The 25,524-nt window shown below is 41.7% G+C and overlaps 1 protein-coding gene across 1 annotated transcript in view; it reads left to right on the top strand.

The window, feature by feature from the left end:
* The window catches only part of HHIP (hedgehog interacting protein), a 176,247-nt gene extending 159,955 nt beyond the window's left edge, over positions 1-16,292 (top strand). Inside the window, exons 12-13 of the mRNA XM_075335779.1 lie at positions 10,483-10,631; positions 15,615-16,292. Coding sequence (XP_075191894.1) covers positions 10,483-10,631; positions 15,615-15,808 — 343 coding nt within the window. The 3' untranslated portion in view covers positions 15,809-16,292. The remainder of the gene's footprint in view (positions 1-10,482; positions 10,632-15,614) is intronic.
* The last annotated feature ends 9,232 nt before the right edge of the window (positions 16,293-25,524 follow it).

Genomic DNA, 25,524 nt, shown 5'->3' with positions numbered 1-25,524 from the left:
AAAAGTCCGGTGCAGCGTGCACAGGTCCTGGGAGCGGGCGGCAGGGATCGGAGATAGAGCAGCCACCGCTAAGTGGCCGGGAGAGTGAGTGACATAGCATCCTTGGGGGGGGGGGGGAGGGAACCAGGACAGTGTGGGGATGCCGGTGTAAAACAGAAAGGATAAACCTGGTGGGTGCAACTGAAATAGTATTAACCAAAGGCAGCTCATATTGTAGCTTTGGAATATCCATCTAGTGTGAAGGATATCAGTCTGTAAAGCCAGAAGGTGCAACGTCTCAGTGAAACTGATGGACTGTAATAGGGACAATATAAGTCTTATACAGTCCTATGCAGGTTAGGTCTGTCTCTCAGCTACAGTATATAGAAAGTACTAGTGTAGTAAATTAGACATGTTAAGAGAGCTTACACTAGTGCTGAACTATAGTGTGTATTATAGTCCATAGCAAAACTCATAATTCTGAAAGCTTCTACTGGAATCAGTCGGCTTGTGAACTAAAGTATAAGAGAAATGAAGTTCACCCTGTTATAAATGGGTTGGGAAGTGCTAGGGAGGGAAAATAGTCTCAGAAATAATCCATACAGAAGACACAGCACACTTTAATCTGTAACTCTTGCTATTAAAGAATATTTATTTACAAGTTCAAAGTTCATCCAATAAACTCATGTGGAGACACAATAGATATCAGATCATGGCTCAATGATTTGTGACAAATTGTGACGTTTCGGCTTCTTGAGCCTTCATTTCTTTGTCTCAAGATTCAAAATGAGAAGAACCTTCAGCACTAAGAGCTCTTTGATCCTTCCAAATAATGTTATTCAGATCTACCTGTTCATTGAGTGCAATGTTGTTACAGCACCCTTACCAGAAGAAACAGCAACATTGTAACCAGCTCTCTTCATTCTGCATCTTATGATAATGAGATAAATACTCAAGAGGAGCCAAAGTGTCACAATTTGTCACAACGTATTGAACCATACCAAGCTGATATCTATTTTGTCTACATGAATTAATTAGATTCACATTGAACTTGTAAATAAATAAGTAAATTGCAAGAATTAAAAATTTGGTTTGTGCTGTGTTTTCTTTGTAAATTATTTCTGAGCTTGTTCATTAACACAACCTAAGCATTTTAATGCCACTCTAAGTCGTGGGGAATCTTAAAAATATATGGTTGTTAGAAAGTCTTAATTTACTGTTCAACAGGAAATTAAACCTTTGTAAAAGCAGAAGTTTTCGTAAATTGCTGGTCTAGAGTATTTAGGCATGTTTATCACAATGTCAATGAGGAAAGAGACTAGCAATGCTCTCATACCCATACAGTCAGGGCCAGAAATATTTGGACAGTGACACAAGTTTTGTTATTTTAGCTGTTTACAAAAACATGTTCAGAAATACAATTATATATATAATATGGGCTGAAAGTGCACACTCCCAGCTGCAATATGAGAGTTTTCACATCCAAATCGGAGAAAGGGTTTAGGAATCATAGCTCTGTAATGCATAGCCTCCTCTTTTTCAAGGGACCAAAAGTAATTGGACAAGGGACTCTAAGGGCTGCAATTAACTCTGAAGGCATCTCCCTCGTTAACCTGTAATCAATGAAGTAGTTAAAAGGTCTGGGGTTGATTACAGGTGTGTGGTTTTGCATTTGGAAGCTGTTGCTGTGACCAGACAACATGCGGTCTAAGGAACTCTCAATTGAGGTGAAGCAGAACATCCTGAGGCTGAAAAAAAAGAAAAATCCATCAGAGAGATAGCAGACATGCTTGGAGTAGCAAAATCAACAGTCGGGTACATTCTGAGAAAAAAGGAATTGACTGGTGAACTTGGGAACTCAAAAAGGCCTGGGCGTCCACGGATGACAACAGTGGTGGATGATCGCCGCATACTTTCTTTGGTGAAGAAGAACCCGTTCACAACATCAACTGAAGTCCAGAACACTCTCAGTGAAGTAGGTGTATCTGTCTCTAAGTCAACAGTAAAGAGAAGACTCCATGAAAGTAAATACAAAGGGTTCACATCTAGATGCAAACCATTCATCAATTCCAAAAATAGACAGGCCAGAGTTAAATTTCCTGAAAAACACCTCATGAAGCCACCTCAGTTTTGGAAAAGTATTCTATGGACAGATGAGACAAAGATCAACCTGTACCAGAATGATGGGAAGAAAAAAGTTTGGAGAAGAAAGGGAACGGCACATGATCCAAGGCACACCACATCCTCTGTAAAACATGGTGGAGGCAACGTGATGGCATGGGCATGCATGGCTTTCAATGGCACTGGGTCACTTGTGTTTATTGATGACATAACAGCAGACAAGAGTAGCCGGATGAATTCTGAAGTGTACCGGGATATACTTTCAGCCCAGATTCAGCCAAATGCCGCAAAGTTGATTGGACGGCGCTTCATAGTACAGATGGACAATGACCCCAAGCATACAGCCAAAGCTACCCAGAAGTTCATGAGTGCAAAAAAGTGGAACATTCTGCAATGGCCAAGTCAATCACCAGATCTTAACCCAATTGAGCATGCATTTCACTTGCTCAAATCCAGACTTAAGACGGAAAGACCCACAAACAAGCAAGACCTGAAGGCTGCGGCTGTAAAGGCCTGGCAAAGCATTAAGAAGGAGGAAACCCAGCGTTTGGTGATGTCCATTGGTTCCAGACTTAAGGCAGTGATTGCCTCCAAAGGATTTGCAACAAAATATTGAAAATAAAAATATTTTGTTTGGGTTTGGTTTATTTGTCCAATTACTTTTGACCTCCTAAAATGTGGAGTGTTTGTAAAGAAATGTGTACAATTCCTACAATTTCTATCAGATATTTTTGTTCAAACCTTCAAATTAAACGTTGTGTCACTGTCCAAATATCTCTGGACCTAACTGTATATGTATTGTAAGATGGCTGCCAAACACATTTTGGATGGGAGATATGGTTGTTATCCTCAGTGTTGTAAGCCCGGAAGCAAGCTCCAGCACATATAATACTGAGAGCATTAATAGGGCATGGCAGGGACGGGTTTATGAGCAGCCAGAGAGATAAGTGGGACTAGCTGCTCACATATTCCCACCCCAGGGAATCGTGTGATGAATATCAGGAATTCCAGGTATTTCATTAGGTTTCTGTGGGTGGAGGTAAGAAGCTCTCCTGTGTTAAGTCTCTATGCTAGGACTGGTATACTGTGTAGCCTATTTTTCCTGCACTGAAAAGTTGTGTTGGTGGCATAAATTATGGATTTTTAATAATGCAGCCAGGATGTTTTATTTAAATTGCCTCCCATGCCTACCTCAAACGCAACTGAGTAAGTTGAAATCCCTATATTTTGTGCAGAAACACAGGCACAGAAATCACATGTTTTTGGTAAAAGTGACAGCAGGCGAGAAAGTAAACAACATGGAGGAGCTGATAAAGTACCTGATGCAGGCTAATCTCCAGTTGCACAGCAGCAGTGGCAACACAGCAGCAGTGTTAACAGCAAATGCAACAGCAGCAGCACAGGCAACAGATGGAACGCTTAGCAGAGGCCAGGGCAACTGCACCAACCCCAAGCCAAGGTGATAATGCACATTTGAGTAAGACAGTAAGGAGAGCCTTGCAAAAGATGAATCCAGGGGACAATGTTGAAGTATTCCTGGCTGTTCCTGGTGGTGGAAGGGGAGAAATTGCCTTCAGAGCAGTGGTCAGAGGTTCTGGCGCCATATTCAATGGGGGAACCACAGAAGGCCTATTATGACCTGGCCTTGCCCTACGCAAAATAATATGTTAAGTTGAAAACCGAGATCTTGGTGTACCTAGGACTAACTTTGACTGTCAAAGCACAGTAAATGCACCACCGGGGCTATCGCTGTGACAAATCTCCCTGGTTCCAAATGTTTGACTTATTATACCAGGTTCAAAAATGGTTGGAATCTTCATTCCCAGCACAGATGGTGGAAAGGGTCATCCTCAACAAATTCATACACATATCTTCCGAGGGCAGTTCATTTCTGGGTTGCTCAGGGAATCCCTGGAATGCCGATGACCTGGTGGACCTGGTAGAAAGGCACCAGGCGGTTGAGAGGTCTTTGGTACTGACACAGACACATAAAAAAGCTGGACTTCAGTTTGACAAAACAGACCAAGATGGGATCAAGATAGAGCTTTTTGGTAAAGCACTATAATTCTGCTGTTTACCAAAAATGGAATTAGACCTACAAAGAAAAGAACACAGTACCTACAGTCAGATATGACAATTAAAATATGTTTTGAGGTTTGTCATGGGGTCCTTCACCGATATCACACAAAGCCTCTTTAGTCAGCCCCTGGTAGCTCAGACTCAGATCTCTGGCTCTTTCCTGTAGACTGTATGCAGTCCAGTTTCTGTACTCACCCTGTGGGTGGTTCTCCATTGGGCTTTGCTCTGTTGATCCCACCACTGCCACCAGTTGTCACAGGTTCATTCTCCGATATCACACAATCAACAGAGCGAGAGATGGATGAACAATCAAAGGAACATTTATTCCAAGCAAAATCAGAAGGTCCATAAAATAATCCACCACACAGAGGGTAAAATAGTCCAGAAACACAGATATACTCCAGTAAGGGATAAATGTCCAGGTCTCTCTGGGGAGCTTCAGCTTCAATCACAGAGGATGAATCTTCCTGCTTCTCTCTTGTAGTTCTCAGACAGACTGAATAATCCCTCAGGTAAACAAAGAGGTTGAGTGGATTCCAGGTTCTCTCCCCCACACCTAGGGACAGAAGCACTGCAGGGGTTTATACACCTGCATACAGGAGAAATAATACATAGAATGGACAGAGCAACACGCCTAAAATACAAACCTACATAAAATGATACACAACCCACAATATCACACCATCACAAGGTTGTTTTGCTGCCTCTGACAGTGAGTGCCTTGACTGTGTGTAAGGCATCATGAAATCTGAAGATTACCAAAGGATTTTGGGCCACAATGTAGTGGCCAGTGTCAGAAAACTGGGTTTGCGCCCTAAGTCATGGGTCTTCCAGCAAGACAACGATATACTTCAAGAAGCTCCCAAAAACGGATGGAGACAAAGTGCTGAAGAGTTCTGACATGGCCAGCAATAAGTCCGGATCTAAATCCCATTGAACACCTGTGTAGAGATCTAAAAATTGCTGTTAACAAAAGGCACCTTTCAAATATGAGAGACCTTGAGCAGTTTGCAAAAGAAAAGTGGTCCAAAATTCCAGTTATAAGGTGTAAGAAGCTTGTTGATGGTTATAGGAAGCGACTGATTGCAGTTATTTTTTCCAAAGGGTGTGAAAACAAATATTAATTCGCGGGTGCCAATAATTTTCTGTAGCCCGTTTTTGGAGTTCTGTGTGAAATTATGTTCAATTTGCCTTTTCTTCTAATTTTTTTTATGTTGTTCCAATGCACACATAGGAAATAAACGTGTATAACACAATGTGTATAACTGCAATAATTTGTTCTGGATCAATTTAAAGGGTTTCAGCACTTTTGTCCATGACTGTACATACGAGTATATGGGCCAAATCAGGAAGTGTGTACCTACTGGGGGGCACTTGTCTCATTCAGGGCAGGATGTGGGGAGACTTCACCTCTGAATTCTGTAGAGTTGAATGCTGCATTATATTACAGGCTGGTACATGGGATCAGTACAGGATGAGCTGCTCATCAAGTGATATACAGTATATAGCTTCTACTGCTTATGTAAACTGTAAATCGTGTAAAATTATCTTAACGTGTACTGTAACAATAAATGATTTCACTGTGCTAGTTTTCAAATAAACACATATTATATATGTACTATTAGATTTGTTCTTCTAAAAATACGGTATTATGCACGGTTATTTTTAATAATAGAAATAGCTTAATGTGAATTACACCTGTGTGTGCTATGCCTTTCTCCGTTTCACTAGAATATAGCATACAATTGTGTACTGGCATTTACAGTGCCCATTTATTGGCTCTTTTCAGTGCATTGCTGTCACTCGATTTATTATGCATTTTAACTGCTTGCACCTGGAATCCAAAAGATTTTTTTCAACTAGTTAGCATGTAGTAACGAGCAAATGGTTATGACTATGAGCTGAAGAAGTACGCTATAATTCTGGGTGGAAAAATACCTCTGCATGATTTGTTGTGACCTTATAAACCACAAACCTATCATAGTAAAAGTCACAGCATTATTAAAATACACTGATGGTTGAAAGTTTGTGAACCCTTCAGAATTTTTTTTATTCCTCCAAAAATTTGACCTAAAAATGTATTTTATAAGAGTCCTAACAGTAGATAAAGAAAGCCAAATGAAATAAATGAGTCAAAAATATTAGACTTTGTCATTTTGTATTGAGGAAAATGATCCAATATCATGTCAGTCAGTGGCAAAAGTATGTGAACATTTAGGATTAGCAGATTGTCACAGAGGCAACTCGCATACCTCCTCAGTGCTGCCCCACTCACCATGGGCCTTGTGTCAGGTCTCCTACTGAGTTGTCTGTTGCGGCACTTCTCTCCACTGCCGCTTCTGCATGTGACTTCTATTTGACTTTAAGGGGGTGTGACCAGACTCTGCAGGAAATTATCCCTGCCATGTACTGGAGAGATTAGGATCCCTGACCTATTCTGTGCAAACATGGTCTATTTTAGGCAACTCCTTTCACCACTGCTTGCCCGAACTTGGTTCCCAGTCTGCTATCATCTACTTCCTGCCTTTTGCCATATTAGGTCTTCTGTTGTCGACTCGGCTTAATTATTTGTCCGCCTGACTTCTCCGCTCCTGACCCTGCCTTGCATCCTAACCCTGTGCTGCCTGCCCCTACCCTAGACTGTCTGACCATGCCTCTGTCTCTCCCTCCTGTACATCGTACCCACACCTCTGACCCTTTGGTCAGCTGCTGCAGTTCCAGGGACAGCCCTGCAGTGGTACCTGGTGTCTTCTGGCAGTTCAACCTATCCTCACCATGAGAGGCTCTAGTGAAGACTAGGTAGACATTTAATCATGCCCCTCCAGGGTAAGCAGTTGGTCTAAACCCACCAGATGATTTGGTAGGAAATTAAACTCTTGTGTCTTCATTCAATGTGATGACAATTGTGTGAATGGGTGAGGTGTTTTACTTAAAGTACAGGAATACATCAAAGTGTAATCTTAACAACATACTTCTGGAAATGATTTAGACTCTACCAATCCACAACGAGAGAGATTGTGTACAAATGGAAAAAAATCAAGACCATTATTACCCTCCTGAGGAGTGGTGGACCAACAAAGATCACTTTAAGAGCAAGGGATAGAATAGGTCAAATTGATGCCGAAATTCTGAAGGGTTTATAAATTTTCATTGTTACTGATTAGCTTTTTAACCTAACAGGTAGGATACCAACTGTCCAAACATTTACGGACAGTCTGCAAAAAAATAGGTGTTTTTCTCTGACATATTTAGTGTCCATCAAAAAAAAAAAATATCGTACATGATTTTTATATTTTTTGGATTTTGTACTGCATATGCGCTAAAAAGCCTGTCTTGTGCACTACAAACAGATAAGGATGCAGCAAAATAAAGAATAAGTAGGAGCAACAATTTCAAGCCAATCTCTTGAAATTGTTGCACCTCCTGTTTCTCCTCTTGTTTGTCACGCGATCAATGTTAAAAGTTAGGAGGTATGAGCCCACCCACCTCTCCAAATATTTTTTTTGTGGAGGGCATAAGTAAAATTTCTTCTATGGGGTTCTGTGATTTCTATATACACCCCTGATGATACATCTCCTTTTTGTTACTAAAAGAGAATCTGAAACTAGATTTTACAATGCAAATTGTATACAGTACAGACCAAAAGTTTGGACACACCTCATTCAAAGAGTTTTCTTTATTTTCATGACTCTAAAAATTGTAGATTCACATTCACAAGGCATCAAAACTATGAATTAAAACATGTGGAATGAAATACTTAAAGTGTGAAATAACTGTCTTATATTCTAGGTTCTTCAAAGTAGCCACCTTTTGCTTTGATCACTACTTTGCACACTCATGGCATTCTCTTGATGAGCTTCAAGAGGTAGTCACTGGAAATGGTCTTCCAACAGTCTTGACGGAGTTCCCAGAGATGCTTAGCACTTGTTGGCCCTTTTGCCTTCACTCTGCGGTCCAGCTCACCCCCAAACCATCTCAATTGGGTTCAGGTCTGGTGACTGTGGAGACCAGGTCATCTGGCGTAGCACCCCATTACTCTCCTTCTTAGTCAAATAGCCCTTACACATCCTAGAGGTGTGTTTGGGGTCATTGTCCTGTTGAAAAATAAATGATGGTCCAACTAAACGGAAACTGGATGGAATAGCACGCCGCTGCAAGATGCTGTGGTAGGCATGCTGGTTCTGTATGCCTTCAATTTTAAATAAATCCCCAACAGTGTCACCATCAAAGCACCCCCACACCATCACACCTCCTCCTCCATGCTTCACGGTGGGAACCAGGCATGTAGAGTCCATTCGTTCACCTTTTCTACAAAGACACGGTGGTTGGATCCAAAGATCTCAAATTTGGACTCATCAAACCAAAGCACAGATTTCCACTGATCTAATGTCCATTCCTTGTGTTCTTTAGCCCAAACAAGTCTCTTCTGCTTGTTGCCTGTCCTTAGCAGTGGTTTCCTAGCAGCTATTTTACCATGAAGGCCTGCTGCACAAAGTCTCCTCTTAATAGTTGTTCTAGAGATGAGAAGGTGTGTCCAAACCTTTGGTCTGTACTGTACATTATAAAATAAATATAAAAGTCTATGTCAAAATTGTTGCAAACTCCTGATAATAAAATTACCATTTTATGAATGTAGCTAGAGAGCAAGAGAGCTCATGAGTCTAACAATATTCAATCTCCATCCAACCCAGTTTGATTGTTAGTTGCAACTTGTACTAAGTAGTGAGAGATCTCAGCAGCAGGGAAGAGAATCACTTAGGAACTGTCAATCAGGGTACATGTGTGGAGTTTCAGGAGTAGGCATTATGCTAAAATTAGGATTTGTAAATCAGGTTAGGTGGGGGGAGATTGTGTTCAAACTTTCAATAATGTTTATATAGCAAATCTGACATCAAGTTTCACACTAACTACATCATACTCATGAGATCTATTTATTAATAAATGCATCATTCATTCATTAATATATGCACACATAACATTAATTTTATATTATTAAATTCATATATATAGTGAATTATAGCGATAGATAAGGTTTTTTAATTATCCAAAAAGTTGTTAAAGGGTTTGTTCAGGTCTTTAACATTGATGACTTATCCCTAGGACAGGTCATCAATGCCTGATTAGTGGAAGTGCAACATCCAGCACCCCCTGCCCATCAGCTGTTCCCGGTGCTTTGTTGCTGAGCTGCACCGCAAAGCTCTGTCACCTGTATAGTGGCTGCAGCTAAGTACTTTATATCCACCCCAATTCAAATCATTAGTGGTCGTATATACTGTACAGTACCTGTCTGCGGCCATTATTCCATTGATGTAGCTCTAACTGATCAGTTCCATTCGTCACCATCAGGAATCGCTGATTGGTGGCAGGGGTAAGGCAGGGGGCAGACACTGATGACCCCTAAGTTTGGACATCAGTGTTAAAGAGGTTGTTCACTACTTTTACATTGATTGCTTATCCTTAGGATAGGTCATCAATATTTGATCGTCTGGGGTCCAACACCCCCCACCTGTGGTGATCAGCTGTTCTCGGTGCCAGTGGCAGTAGCAGGTAACTGGAAATGCTCAGTTCTGGAGTGACTTGTCCGGCTACTATACATCCACCAGGCATTGATTTGAATGGTAGGCAGATGTGTGATACCTGGCTGTGGCCATTATAGGTTGACAGGGCAGCTCCGAAACTGAGCATTTCTGGTTGCCTGTTGCCCTGCCACCCCTATAACAGGTGATCGGCGAGGATGAAGGGTGTTGGACCCCAATCGGTCAGATATTGATGCCCAATCCTATGGATAAGCCACCAATGTAAAAGTAGTGGACAACCTTTTTAAAGTCCTAGAAAACCCCTTTAAATACTGCAAGTGACTCTGAAAAAACTGAAATTGTGCAAAACTATGCTAGTATGTATAAAAAAAACCTCAAATTGTACAAAACTATGCCAGTAAGCCATGTATAAAAATGGGTATGCATTACAGATAGAAACATGAACTAAATTTACACAAAAAAAAATCTGAAACGGGCACATTAAAGTTCACAGATGCTGGATGTTAAAACAACAATTTAAATTGAAAGATAACAGTAAAAATACACATTATTATAGATAACAGCATATAATTTAGATGTAAAAAAACAGACATCACAAACCATAATAAAATAAGTTGCAAAACTACTGCTTGCGTGTCTTAGGAGTTACTGAATACATTACTGTTATCTTTGCACAAATTATATAGTAATAATGATTTTTGAAGTAGATTTTTTATTTATTTTTATATTTATTTTTATTAACCTGTGTTTTTGTTATTTTTTGCAGACCAACAATACCTGAAGATTGTAGAAGGACAGTGATGCCGGCACAGCCTCTGTCATCTGAGTGTTCCCGGAACTGTAAAAATGGCCACTGCACACCCACAGGAAAATGCTGCTGCAATCAAGGATGGGAAGGAGAATTCTGCCGAATTGGTTAGTAATCTTTTTATTACATGTGCCTTGATTTTTTGTGCTTTCCATTAATTTGTCATCATTAACACAAAACAATAACTATACTCAGGTTGAAGTAACTGGAGAGAGAAGGATTAGTGGGATTTAGTAACATAACTGAGTAATCCAACCTAAATCCTCTATATGTTCTCTGGGCGCCTCCGAATATATAATTTAGGGCCTTGTAATTTTATTGTGGTTGATCTGTGCTGAAAGGCACAGTGTCTCCATATAATGACAGTTTCAGCCTTAAATGATATGTGAGCCTCATTGCTGTGTCTGCTCCATGATGTGAATACTCTTGATTTTCCGTAATTTAGTCTTATTTAAAATAAGAGTTATATTACACGTCAGATTTTCATTTGCTCTGTTTTTATTTGTATTAAGAACTCATAAGTGCCGTTCCATAAGGTAATTTGGGGCTATTGTAAAGTGGACACTGACGCGTTTTACAAATCTATATCAACCCCGATCCCTTCCCATTTTCTCCAATAACATTCTTCTAATAAGATAGTACCTCATTTACCCTTATCCCCCCCCTCCACATAAATTGGAAATATTTTTCTGTAATGTCTGTGTTGGAGAAAATCTAATAAAAATATGTTGTACGACAAATCTATATCAAAACATAAAGTTGCCCGTTGACATCAGATAAAAATCTCATACATTTATTTTATCTATATGGAGCTTGAAATATTTGATGAGCTTGATAGCGCATTTATCAACAGGGATGTGACCATATTCATTAAGAATTATGACATATCCATAGGGTAGGTAATAAAAGTATGCTCACTGGGGTCTCAACCTCTGGGATGTCCCCTTATTATGAGAACGGGGCTGTGTGATTGAAGTGATAGAGAGGTGGGTAAAAATCCACACTATTCGCTTTCTATGGATGTATTGATCACACATGCACATCCATATACGCTCCTATACACCCATAGAAGTGAATAAAGCAATGGTCTTTACATGCTGCAAGACTAACTTGATTGCAATTACCAGAGCATGCAAACCCCTGGTGGACAAAGACAGAAAAGGGCCCCTGTTCAAGAACAATATATGAGCCCTTTTCAGTCCAATAACTCATCAAAATGCACTTTCACCTGCTTTGGTGGTAGAAATGGGTCCCCTTACCCTTGGGGTTCTGGTGCGGCTGCACAGGTTGCACCATTGATATGTCCACTCCTGACGCAAAGTTCAAGCCCGCAACATTACAATAATGGCAGCTCAAATGGTTAGTCAATTAAGAACATCCTTCCCACAGCAATCAGGTTCTCGGGAGGCTAGGAAGCACTGTGTTCCTCAATCAAGATGTTGAAGTAACCCATTATTTAATGTTATTTTCCTCATTTGGCAGCTCCCCTATAATATTTTTCAAACTAATACCAGTATTACTCTCTTAACACCTTTGGTCTCAGTTTTTATTGGAAATATCTACTTGGCAAACTTTGTATTGAAATGTGTTCTTAAAATGAGATGGTATCTAACCAAACAGGTCAATCCATTAATTGTCTAGGATAATGCAGCCTATTTCCTTTAAAAAGCCATTTTAGGATGCATAACGGTTGAATGTTGGGATTACTGACTATATTATCCCACATGCATATTATCCTAACAAGCTTGGCAAACATTTTTGTTGAAATATTTGAATAACGATAGCTTACAAATTAGTTCTCCACTATTACGAAGAAAATGTTCTCTCTAGTGCCCCTGAGTATTGCTCATAAGACTGGATCCCCATACAAGCTGGAGAAACAATACCATCTATGAATGGTATTATAGTCTTCCCACCCAGAAAAGCACCTCCCTGCTCTTTACTGATGAAAAGCTGAAACTCTGAAACAACTGAATACAGCTGGATATATCTTGTTTGGTTGGTAGCCATAGTCATGTCACAAGACTCTATAATATTTCAGACATAGACTTACAAGGCATCTACCTATAATGGAACTGGAGTGACAGGTTTTTCTTCTTGAGGTGGTGCTATTTAGCATTGCTCATAAGTCTCATTACACCAGCTCAGCTAATCCTCCATAAGGAGATATGAATGCTTTGTAGCCATCATTCCATCAGATTGTTTAGGGCATACAGTTAGGTCCAGAAATATTTGGACAGTGACACAAGTTTTGTTATTTTAGCTGTTTACAAAAACATGTTCAGAAATACAATTATATATATAATATGGGCTGAAAGTGCACACTCCCAGCTGCAATATGAGAGTTTTCACATCCAAATCGGAGAAAGGGTTTAGGAATCATAGCTCTGTAATGCATAGCCTCCTCTTTTTCAAGGGACCAAAAGTAATTGGACAAGGGACTCTAAGGGCTGCAATTAACTCTGAAGGCGTCTCCCTCGTTAACTTGTAATCAATGAAGTAGTTAAAAGGTCTGGGGTTGATTACAGGTGTGTGGTTTTGCATTTGGAAGCTGTTGCTGTGACCAGACAACATGCGGTCTAAGGAACTCTCAATTGAGGTGAAGCAGAACATCCTGAGGCTGAAAAAAAAGAAAAAATCCATCAGAGAGATAGCAGACATGCTTGGAGTAGCAAAATCAACAGTCGGGTACATTCTGAGAAAAAAGGAATTGACTTGTGAGCTTGGGAACTCAAAAAGGCCTGGGCGTCCACGGATGACAACAGTGGTGGATGATCGCCGCATACTTTCTTTGGTGAAGAAGAACCCGTTCACATCAACTGAAGTCCAGAACACTCTCAGTGAAGTAGGTGTATCTGTCTCTAAGTCAACAGTAAAGAGAAGACTCCATGAAAGTAAATACAAAGGGTTCACATCTAGATGCAAACCATTCATCAATTCCAAAAATAGACAGGCCAGAGTTAAATTTGCTGAAAAACACCTCATGAAGCCAGCTCAGTTCTGGAAAAGTATTCTATGGACAGATGAGACAAAGATCAACCTGTACCAGAATGATGGGAAGAAAAAAGTTTGGAGAAGAAAGGGAACGGCACATGATCCAAGGCACACCACATCCTCTGTAAAACATGGTGGAGGCAACGCAATGGCATGGGCATGCATGGCTTTCAATGGCACTGGGTCACTTGTGTTTATTGATGACATAACAGCAGACAAGAGTAGCCGGATGAATTCTGAAGTGTACCGGGATATACTTTTAGCCCAGATTCAGCCAAATGCCGTAAAGTTGATTGGACGGCGCTTCATAGTACAGATGGACAATGACCCCAAGCATACAGCCAAAGCTACCCAGGAGTTCATGAGTGCAAAAAAGTGGAACATTCTGCAATGGCCAAGTCAATCACCAGATCTTAACCCAATTGAGCATGCATTTCACTTGCTCAAATCCAGACTTAAGACGGAAAGACCCACAAACAAGCAAGACCTGAAAGCTGCGGCTGTAAAGGCCTGGCAAAGCATTAAGAAGGAGGAAACCCAGCGTTTGGTGATGTCCATGGGTTCCAGACTTAAGGCAGTGATTGCCTCCAAAGGATTCGCAACAAAATATTGAAAATAAAAATATTTTGTTTGGGTTTGGTTTATTTTTCCAATTACTTTTGACCTCCTAAAATGTGGAGTGTTTGTAAAGAAATGTGTACAATTCCTACAATTTCTATCAGATATTTTTGTTCAAACCTTCAAATTAAACGTTACAATCTGCACTTGAATTCTGTTGTAGAGGTTTCATTTCAAATCTAATGTGGTGGCATGCAGAGCCCAACTCGCGAAAATTGTGTCACTGTCCAAATATTTCTGGACCTAATGTATGTCAATATTACAGTGATCAATTGTCATCATCGATTGACTCCTATATTTTTTTATTTAACATAACTGATCGAAATCAGGACAAATGCCAATCCAAAATTTAATAAAATATCCTTTATTTATATATTTTTTTAAAACATTTTTAAAAAACAATCTATAAAAATAAGCAGGTTGTCCCACTACCGGTATCACCAATTGACCACTACAATAACACCAATTGTATTTTGAATATTAGCATAAAGCATTATACATTTGTTGTAAATGCATAACAAGTGCTAAGGCTAAGTACCACCTATACTTCTGTAGCAAGACTAGGCACTTATACACCCCACCTCGGTACTATACATTCATGGACTGGGATAATTTAAAGTGCCAAATAATAACAGTGGTGATATTAATTATGTAAATCACAAGTGTGCCGTGGCCAAGGGATGACAACCGGGCGCCTCGACGTGCGTTTCAATCCTGTTTCCTCAGGAGGCGTATGGACCACTGTTATTATTTGGTTTTGATCCCCCCGACTACAGACCAGAATCAAACTAACTGATCAGGGCATGTCACTGATGAGGACTGGGCTTCCTCTCCGTGAGTGACAGTAGTCTGGTCACGCATGCCCAGATCACTCTTTACTCTCCTCTCGGCCCCACCAGTGACATGCCCTGCTTAGTTGGTCCAATTCTGGTCTGCAGTTAGAAGGATCAAAACTAAAGCCACAGTAAAGGTATTTACGAGCCTGTTAGAGATAAGCTTACAAGAGCAGAGTAGACAGAAGTATCTTAGGAAAGTGTTAGTAAGGAAGAGTTAGGATAAAAGAAAGGGGGTCACATTAGAAGTGGAAACCTCTTTAATGAGTTATGCTTATATGCAATCTTGTGCTACGAAAATCATACATATCATGGAACAGTTGCCATGGGATCTTGGCAGTTCAAGTGATGATGAATTTAAGTCATGCAAATCATTTCCTCTAAATACCAGCTTCTTTTATAACTATGAGTGCTGCATGCCCCCAGAAAAAGACTTAGCATAAGTATCCCATCATGCTGTAATCAATGCTCCAATTATCAGATCCTCCCTGAATATTTAGAGCTTTCTAGAAACAGTTGGGGTGGGGGTGTTGGTAGAGGATGTTATTCAGTATAAGGAGTACTTTAATAGAATGCAACATTTGTTTTTTGCAATGTTTTGAAAAAATTTTGTAAGTCATACTGCATTTCTTTTATACCTTACAGCAAAATGTGAGCCAGCGTGCCGGCATGGAGGTGTTTGCGTGAGGCCAAACAAGTGTTTATGTAAAAAAGGTTACCTGGGCCCACAGTGCGAGCAAGTGGATAGAAACATTCGGAGAGTGGCCAGGGCAGGTATTCTAGACCAGATCATTGATGTGACATCATATTTGCTGGATCTTACTAGCTACATTGTATAGTTATCATGGACTGCTTGGATACGTTCTAAACGGGCATTTATTTTTAAACCATGTAAATTAAACAAACAAAAAGGACTTTGTAATTCTGCTCTAAATCCCTGTGTTTTAAAATATTTTTATTAATTTAAATATATTGTCCATAAAAGTGAGTTTGTGTGTGTAATTTATGAATATTTGAGTGTATATGTATGTGTGAAGATATAGACAATATTCATTTATTAAACATCCTTGTATTGTAAACACTGGCTGCAACAAGGTCATGTGAGAAAAATCATACTTTTGGTTGTCTCTAAAATAACATTAAAATAGTTATTTAGATTAAAATTTTTCATGTGTACAGTATTTCATTTGTATCTACCATGGGAGGGACAATTTTTCCTAAATCACTTTTGCTTTTTTATATTATTATCTCAGGTAATTGCATTTTTTAGCTTTCACGGGTCATTTTACTATATTATAATAGTAATGCAAAAAGTATTCTTTGCAATAAACCTGTAACTGATATTATTACTTTTTTTGATTGCTTGTTTGTTTTCAGCGTCAACTAATGTGTTTTCTATGCTATACATGTTAATACACAGCGGGTGTGTTCATCCTTTGCAGTTGTTATAAGTGGAAAAAATGAATAGTACTAGATTTTCAGTACAATTAACCCGAACCCATATTTAGTATTCGATTATCACTAATAATTACTGATCAGCTTTTTTCCCCTCTAAATAGCACTACCCTTGTTAGGCGGGCTTTGCACGTTGCGACATCGCAAGTCGATGCTGCGATGTCGCACGCGATAGTCCCCGCCCCCGTCGCAGGTACGATATCGTGTGATAGCTGGCGTAGCGAAAATTATCGCTACGCCAGCTTCACACGCACTCACCTGCCCTGCGACCATCGCTCTGGCTGGCGACTCGCCTCCTTCCTAAGGGGGCGGGTCGTGCGGCGTCAAAGCGACGTCACACGGCAGGCGGCCAATAGCGGCGGAGGGGTGGAGATGAGCAGGATGTAAACATCCCGCCCACCTCCTTCCTTCCGCATATCCTACTGAAGCCGCGGTGACGCCGGTAGGAGATGTTCCTCGCTCCTGCGACTTCACACACAGCGATGTGTGCTGCCGCAGGAGCAAGGAACAACATCGGACCGTCGTGTCAGCGTAATTATGGATTACGCCAACGCTGCACCGATAATACTATTACGACGATTTTGCGCTCGTTAATCGTATCATCTAGGCTTTACACACTACGATGTCGCATGCGATGCCGGATGTGCGTCACTTTCAATTTGACCCCACCGACATCGCACCTGCGATGTCGTAGTGTGCAAAGCCGCCCTTAGAGTTGTAATTGGTGCCTACTGGCCTTATATGCTCTATAACATTTTTATTGCAAGATACCCAGAAAATATACTGTAAAAATCCAGACTACTGACTACTGACCTAATCTGGAGTGAGAAACTCTTTTTAATATCATTAAAGGGGTATTCCACCCCTTTCCTTAAATAAATGATTGAAAAAAAGTACTGTATTTTTCATTTTATAAGACGCGCCAGATTATAAGACGTACCTCAAATTTAAAGATAATAAAGGTAAAAAAAAACAAATGGGGTCTGTCTTATACTCATTTGGTGTATTAGTTGAGGGGGCGGCAGTGGTGGTGGTGCGGGGTCACAAGAGGCAGGCGGGGTGCTAGAGTAAGGCATTGCTGGCTGGCTGGCTGCTGTGCTGGATGTGGTGGGGGCGACTGTGCTGGCCAAGGTGCAAGTGGCTGTGCTGGCTGCAGAGGCTGTGCTGGCGGGTGGCCCAAATGCTTTGTCGGCGGTGCAGGCTTCAAAGAAATGGCAGTAATTAATTCAGTTATTCCCAATTAACAATCTTTATTTAGATATACAAACACACCACCAGTGTACAATATAAATATAGTGACCAATTAGGTCACTTGCATATAGACATAATCCAAGACAAGATGAAAGATAAACATAGATATTTGTCAAAAGTGAGGGTTCACATATAAGGGATCACATCAGAGCCCAGGACTTAACTTAGGGGCCGTGATTCGGTTGTTCAGGCAGCGCCACACAGTATGAGAGGCATTAAGAGAATTGCAGTCCATATAGGTCCAGGTAAGTATATACTGGTCCTCTCCAAGTATCCCTTTTAATAGAAGTGAGCCATCAACTTCAATGATAAACAAACAGTCTCCACCTTTACGCGTTTCCCCACATAAAGGTACCATCATACTAAACAACTTACCAGCGATCCCAACAACGATACAACCTGATAGGGATCGCTGGTAAGTTGCTAGGAGGTTGCTGGTGAGAGGTCACACAGTCAGACGCTCCAGCGATCCCACCAGCAACCTGACCTGGCAGGGATCGCTGGAGCATCGCTACACGGGTTGATGGTGAGCTGTCACCAGCAACCAGTGACCAGCCCCCAGCCAACAGCGACGCACTGAAGCGATGCTGCGCTTGGTAACTAAGGTAAATATCGGGTAACCAACCCGATATTTACCTTGGTTACCAGCGCACGCAGCTACACGTGCAGAGAGCAGGGAGCTTAGCGCTGGCTCCCTGCTCTCCTAGTTACAGCACACATCAGGTTAATTACCCGATGTGTGCTGCAGCTACATGTGCACAGAGCAGGAGCCGGCACTGACAGTGAGAGCTGCGAAGGCTGATAACGAAGGTAAATATCGGGTAACCAAGGACAGGGCTTCTTAGTTACCCGCTGTTTACCGTGGTTACCAGTGTCCGCAGAAGCCGGCTCCTGCTGCCTGCACATTTAGTTGTTGCTGTCTCGCTGTCACACACAGCGATCTGTGCTTCACAGCGGGACAGCAACAACTAAAAAATGGCCCAGGCCATTCAGCAACAACCAACGACCTCACAGCAGGGGCCAGGTTGTTGCTGGATGTCACGCACAGCAACATCACTAGCAACATCGCTGCTACGTCACAAAAGTTGTTTGTAAGCAGCGATGTTGCTAGCGATGTTGCTTAGTGTGACGGGGCCTTAAGAGACATGTGGTTCATCAGGAGGCTATAAGGTAAATACATTCTATCAGCAACAAGTTGAAAAGATAATATATAAGATACAGAGTTTAAAACTACACCACATATGGTATGAAGATAGAAAAAGAACCAGAGATATAAAAGTACTTGCCCAAAGAGATATGGTGTCAGATATGCAGGTCCATGGTGCCAGTCAGAAAGGATCCACAGCAAGATAGACAATGCTGTAAAGATGATACTGCCACAGTCCAGAGAGGCGTCATGGAGCTGCATATCGACATGGGGTTTAAATAGCCTACATTCCCATAATCAGCTGTGAACAATCAGGGCAATCACGTAATTGCCGTCACCGCCACAGATGCGCATGCCCAATGCATTACAGGCAATGCGCACGCTTGGACGGAAAGCCCAACAGCGCCAACAGTCAGGGCAATCGTGCGCCGCTGTTCACACCGCAAATGCGCATGCCCAAAACCTCACAGGCAGCACGCATGCGTGGATGGAGGCCTAGCAGCGCCACAGCCAGCCAGTGAGTAACAGCATCACAGCGCATGCGCGGGACCTCAGATAATACGGCATCTCTGTTGAATGGAAAATCACGTGATAAAACAGAGGGAGGTATTCCGCGCGTGCGCAAGAGATACTTAGTATTTCTCATTTCATACATTGCAGGTACTGCTACAATAATAGTCTAATTGGAGCAGATACTTAAAGATATAAGCGCCGTACTAAATGAGGCCCCCGCTTACAACGCCAAACACATTAATTGATAGATATAATATATTATATAGTAGCAAGCAATATTGCATACATTATTAGATTAACAGAGAAATCCTAGCAAAGAGGTATATAAGGGATACCATACATGCAAGCAGGTATACCCTCCATGTTCCCATTGGGAGGGTATATCTGAAGCAGAAGATCCCAAGGGGCAAGAATAAAAATATATTGGCCATCAATATGGTCCATCCCTCCAGAAAGGGAAAAGGTCTTCCAAAGTAAGGCATAGTGGATTATGCAAAACAATTTAGGGTTCCTCTCAAAGCTAAGTGGGAAGGAAGCAGCTAAAGGAGAGCTGTTCATTAAGCCCTCCCAGAGTCAAATATCCCATTTTAAATATCCATGCTGATTCTTTTTGCAATAATGCTCTATAAAAATCACCTCTCCTAGGGCTAGGTCTAACCACCTCCAATACAGAGAACCGAACATGAGCTATGTCGCCACGATGGACCGTGTTGATGTGACGAGAAATTGGTGTGTCTCGTCCATTCCGAATGTCAGAGAGGTGTTTACCCACCCGCCTCCGGAGTACTCTCAGGGTCTTGCCGATGTAATCCATAGGACACGTGCAAGTAGCCCTATAGACAACTCCGGAGGTTTTTCAATTACTAAAATCACGTAGAAAGAAGGTTTTTCCCGTGGCTGCACTAATCACCCTCTTACATTGTTCCATAGAGCCACAATATTTACAATTGCCACAGCGAAACATCCCACAAATGTGTCTATCCAGCCAGGTTCCTTGTGGTCTAGGCCCTTGGTACATACTGTGCATGAGTCTATCACCCAGGTTACGACCCCGTCTATAGATGATGCTGGAAAATTTTGTGATGTATTTTGCCAAATCGGGGTCAGCCCTCAGGATCTTACAGTGTTTGTTAATCACTAAAAAGACCCGTTCAGATTGTATATCGTATGTACCAATAATACGTGTAATGTTGGAATCATTCTCACGCATCCTAGGAGCCATGAGGCTATGTCTATTAATATTCTTGGCATAAGCATATGACCGTTGTATGATCTGTTTGGGGTACCCACGATCTAAAAATTGACCAAAGAGTTCTGAGGCCTGTGTCTTAAAATCTTCCTTCCTTGAGCAGTTTCTGCGTATCCGCAGAAACTGCCCCTTTGTAATACCTTTCCTGAGGGGAAGGGGATGATGACTGTCCCACTTCAATAGGGAGTTGGTCGCTGTTGGTTTACGATGAGTAAGGGTATGAATTTTACCCCCCTCATCTTTTAATATTACCAAGTCCAAAAAGGTGATGGAATTCCGATCACAGGTATGGGTGAATCTTAAACCCAAGGAGTTGTTGTTGAGGCCTCCAACAAATTGTTCAAACTCAAAGCATGGCAGGATTTTTAACAGGGCCTGTTAACACAGCTCCCTGGGCTGAGGAAGCCAGCCAAGTGTTTTCCACTGAAGATTTTTCTGCGGGGAATACAGGTTCCACTCTTAAGGAATGGTGATGGTCCCTTCACTAATCTGAAGACACCAAGTAAAAAATCTCCACCAATTCATAGCTGCACAAGCATTGATATCTTTTTAAGACTTGTGCAAGATGACCTCCTGAAAATTCCACAATCATTATATGGCTTGGATTCTAATCTTACTAGATGAGCCTGGCAAAGGGCCTCTGCTCTTTGCCAGTCATTGCACTGGCTGCCCATATATCACAGGATCCAATTCAAACTGCTTGTTCTCACCCACAAAGCTCTCCATAGTGCGGCACCCCCCCTACATCTCCACCCTCCTCTCTGTCTATCATCCCACCCGTTCTCTACGCTCTGCAAATGACTTTCGACTAACATCCACACTAATTCGAACCTCCCACTCCCGAATCCAAGACTTCTTCCGAGCTGCACCAAACCTCTGGAACGCTCTACCCCAAGAAGTTAGGACAAATCACAACTTACTCAGCTTCAGACGCTCCCTAAAAACGCATCTTTTTAGGGCGGCCTATCACACTCCCTAGCCAAACTAATTTCACCTAATCCCTCTACAACTTCTCAGAACATAACCCCACGTCAAACTCCATGGCACCCAAATACATCTCAAGGCTCTGGCCAACTGGTCCAGGAAGCCATTATCTATCCCCCATGAGATGGCTGGATTGTCATTGTAAATAAGCCCCTCCCCCCATCTCATTGTAGATTGTAAGCTCTCACGAGCAGGGTTGCCATTTTTCCCTTTAAATATTGTATCTTCTATAATTGTTACTTGTTTGTATATGTTTATGTATATGATATGTATATGTATATGAGCCTCCTGAATTGTAAAGCGCTGCGGAATATGTTGGCGCTATAGAAATAAAGATTATTATTATTATTATTATTACTAAAAGGGAGCTAAAGGCACTTGATCGGCTATCAAAAAATGATGATCTCATCATCAAGCAGTCCGATAAGGGTGGAAACCTTGTGGTTTTGAGTCACAAAATATCTTGGCATGTGTCATGCCCTGCTTAAAGATAGAGACACTTATGAACGTCTACCCCATGATACCACTAAAGCATATACTGATATTCTCCTCCCTATACTTGATAGGGCTAGAAAGAACAACCTGATATCGGTGAACGAACATGAGTTTTTGGTACCACATTGCCCAGTAATCCCAGTGTTCTACGCCCTCCCAAAACTGCACAAGGGCCTTGAGCCCTTGAAGGGTAGGCCTATTGTGGCAGGCATTAGTTCTCTGTCCCAAAACGTTGGCATCTATGTGGACAGAGTCCTACGCCCATTTGTCACCTCTCTTCCCTCCTGTATCCGGGACACCCCTCATCTTTTACAAATCCTTGAGGACGTCAATGTGGGCCCGGATACTATCCTGGCCTCCATTGACGTGGAGGCACTTTACAGCTCCATCCCCCACGATCTAGGATTATTGGCGGTGAATTTTTTCTTGAGGTCAAGGGCTGATGAGTGTGTGAGACACAGCAAATTCATTGAAGAACTTTTGTCCTTTACCCTGCATCACAATTATTTTTTATTTAATACCAAGTACTTCCACCAGCTCAGGGGTACAGCTATGGGGAGCCCTCGTGACCCCAGTTATGCTAACCTATACCTGGGCTGGTGGGAGGAAACGGTAGTTTTTTGGGGGGGGGGGATGGGGAATCTAATCAATCTATCGGACTTTGGGTCCGGTACATTGATGACATCCTCATCCTCTGGACAGGGTCTATTTTTGAGTTTGAACAATTTGTTGGAGGCCTCAACAACAACTCCTTGGGTTTAAGATTCACCCATACCTGTGATCGGAATTCCATCCCCTTTTTGGACTTGGTAATATTAAAAGGTGAGGGGGGTAAAATTCATACCCTTACCCATCGTAAACCAACAGCGACCAACTCCCTATTGAAGTGGGACAGTCATCATCCCCTTCCCCTCAGGAAAGGTATTCCAAAGGGGCAGTTTCTGCGGATACGCAGAAACTGCTCAAGGGAGGAAGATTTTAAGACACAGGCCTCAGACCTCTTTGGTCGATTTTTAGATCGTGGGTACCCCAAACAGATCATACAATGGTCATATGCTTATGCCAAGAATATTAATAGACATAGCCTCATGGCTCCTAGGATGCGTGAAAATGATTCCAACATTACACGTACAGTTAGGTCCAGAAATATTTGGACAGTGACACAAGTTTTGTTATTTTAGCTGTTTACAAAAACATGTTCAGAAATACAATTATATATATAATATGGGCTGAAAGTGCACACTCCCAGCTGCAATATGAGAGTTTTCACATCCAAATCGGAGAAAGGGTTTAGGAATCATAGCTCTGTAATGCATAGCCTCCTCTTTTTCAAGGGACCAAAAGTAATTGGACAAGGGACTCTAAGGGCTGCAATTAACTCTGAAGGCGTCTCCCTCGTTAACCTGTAATCAATGAAGTAGTTAAAAGGTCTGGGGTTGATTACAGGTGTGTGGTTTTGCATTTGGAAGCTGTTGCTGTGACCAGACAACATGCGATCTAAGGAACTCTCAACTGAGGTGAAGCAGAACATCCTGAGGCTGAAAAAAAAGAAAAAGTCCATCAGAGAGATAGCAGACATGCTTGGAGTAGCAAAATCAACAGTCGGGTACATTCTGAGAAAAAAGGAATTGACTGGTGAGCTTGGGAACTCAAAAAGGCCTGGGCGTCCACAGATGACAACAGTGGTGGATGATTGCCGCATACTGTCTTTGGTGAAGAAGAACCCGTTCACAATATCAACTGAAGTCCAGAACACTCTCAGTGAAGTAGGTGTATCTGTCTCTAAGTCAACAGTAAAGAGAAGACTCCATGAAAGTAAATACAAAGGGTTCACATCTAGATGCAAACCATTCATCAATTCCAAAAATAGACAGGCCAGAGTTAAATTTGCTGAAAAACACCTCATGAAGCCAGCTCAGTTCTGGAAAAGTATTCTATGGACAGATGAGACAAAGATCAACCTGTACCAGAATGATGGGAAGAAAAAAGTTTGGAGAAGAAAGGGAACGGCACATGATCCAAGGCACACCACATCCTCTGTAAAACATGGTGGAGGCAACATGATGGCATGGGCATGCATGGCTTTCAATGGCACTGGGTCACTTGTGTTTATTGATGACATAACAGCAGACAAGAGTAGCCGGATGAATTCTGAAGTGTACCGGGATATACTTTCAGCCCAGATTCAGCCAAATGCCGCAAAGTTGATCGGACGGCGCTTCATAGTACAGATGGACAATGACCCCAAGCATACAGCCAAAGCTACCCAGGAGTTCATGAGTGCAAAAAAGTGGAACATTCTGCAATGGCCAAGTCAATCACCAGATCTTAACCCAATTGAGCATGCATTTCACTTGCTCAAATCCAGACTTAAGACGGAAAGACCCACAAACAAGCAAGACCTGAAGGCTGCGGCTGTAAAGGCCTGGTAAAGCATTAAGAAGGAGGAAACCCAGCGTTTGGTGATGTCCATGGGTTCCAGACTTAAGGCAGTGATTGCCTCCAAAGGATTTGCAACAAAATATTGAAAATAAAAATATTTTGTTTGGGTTTGGTTTATTTGTCCAATTACTTTTGACCTCCTAAAATGTGGAGTGTTTGTAAAGAAATGTGTACAATTCCTACAATTTCTATCAGATATTTTTGTTCAAACCTTCAAATTAAACGTTACAATCTGCACTTGAATTCTGTTGTAGAGATTTCATTTCAAATCCACTGTGGTGGCATGCAGAGCCCAACTCGCGAAAATTGTGTCACTGTCCAAATATTTCTGGACCTAACTGTATTATTGATACATACGATATACAATCTGAACGGGTCTTTTTAGTGATTAACAAACACTGGAAGATCCTGAGGGCTGACCCCGATTTGGCAAAATACATCACAAAATCTCCCAGCATCACCTATAGATGGGGTCGTACCCTGGGTGATAGACTCATGCACAGTATGTACCAAGGGCCTAGACCACAAGGAACCTGGCTGGATAGACGCATTTGTGGGATATTTCGCTGTGGCAATTGTAAATATTGTGGCTCTATGGAACAATGTAAGAGGGTGATTAGTGCAGCCACGGGAAAAACCTTCTTTCTACGTGATTTTAGTAATTGCAAAACCTCCGGAGTTGTCTATAGGGCTACTTGCACGTGTCCTATGGATTACATCGGCAAGACCCTGAGAGAACTCCGGAGGCGGGTGGGTGAACACCTCTCTGACATTCGGAATGGACGAGACACACCAATTTCTCGTCACATCAACACGGTCCATCGTGGAGACATAGCTCATGTTCGGTTCTCTGTATTGGAGGTGGTTAGACTTAGCTCCAGGGGAGGTGATTTTGATAGAGCATTATTGCAAAAAGAATCATCATGGATATTTAAAATAGGATCTTTGACTCTGGGAGGGCTTAATGAACAGCTCTCCTTTTAGCTGCTTCCTTCCCACTTAGCTTTGAGAGGAACCCG

The sequence above is a fragment of the Anomaloglossus baeobatrachus genome, chromosome 1, assembly GCF_048569485.1.
Source record: "Anomaloglossus baeobatrachus isolate aAnoBae1 chromosome 1, aAnoBae1.hap1, whole genome shotgun sequence".
NCBI classification, from domain to species: Eukaryota; Metazoa; Chordata; class Amphibia; order Anura; family Aromobatidae; genus Anomaloglossus; species Anomaloglossus baeobatrachus.
This window is presented reverse-complemented; position numbering and strand designations above follow the sequence as displayed.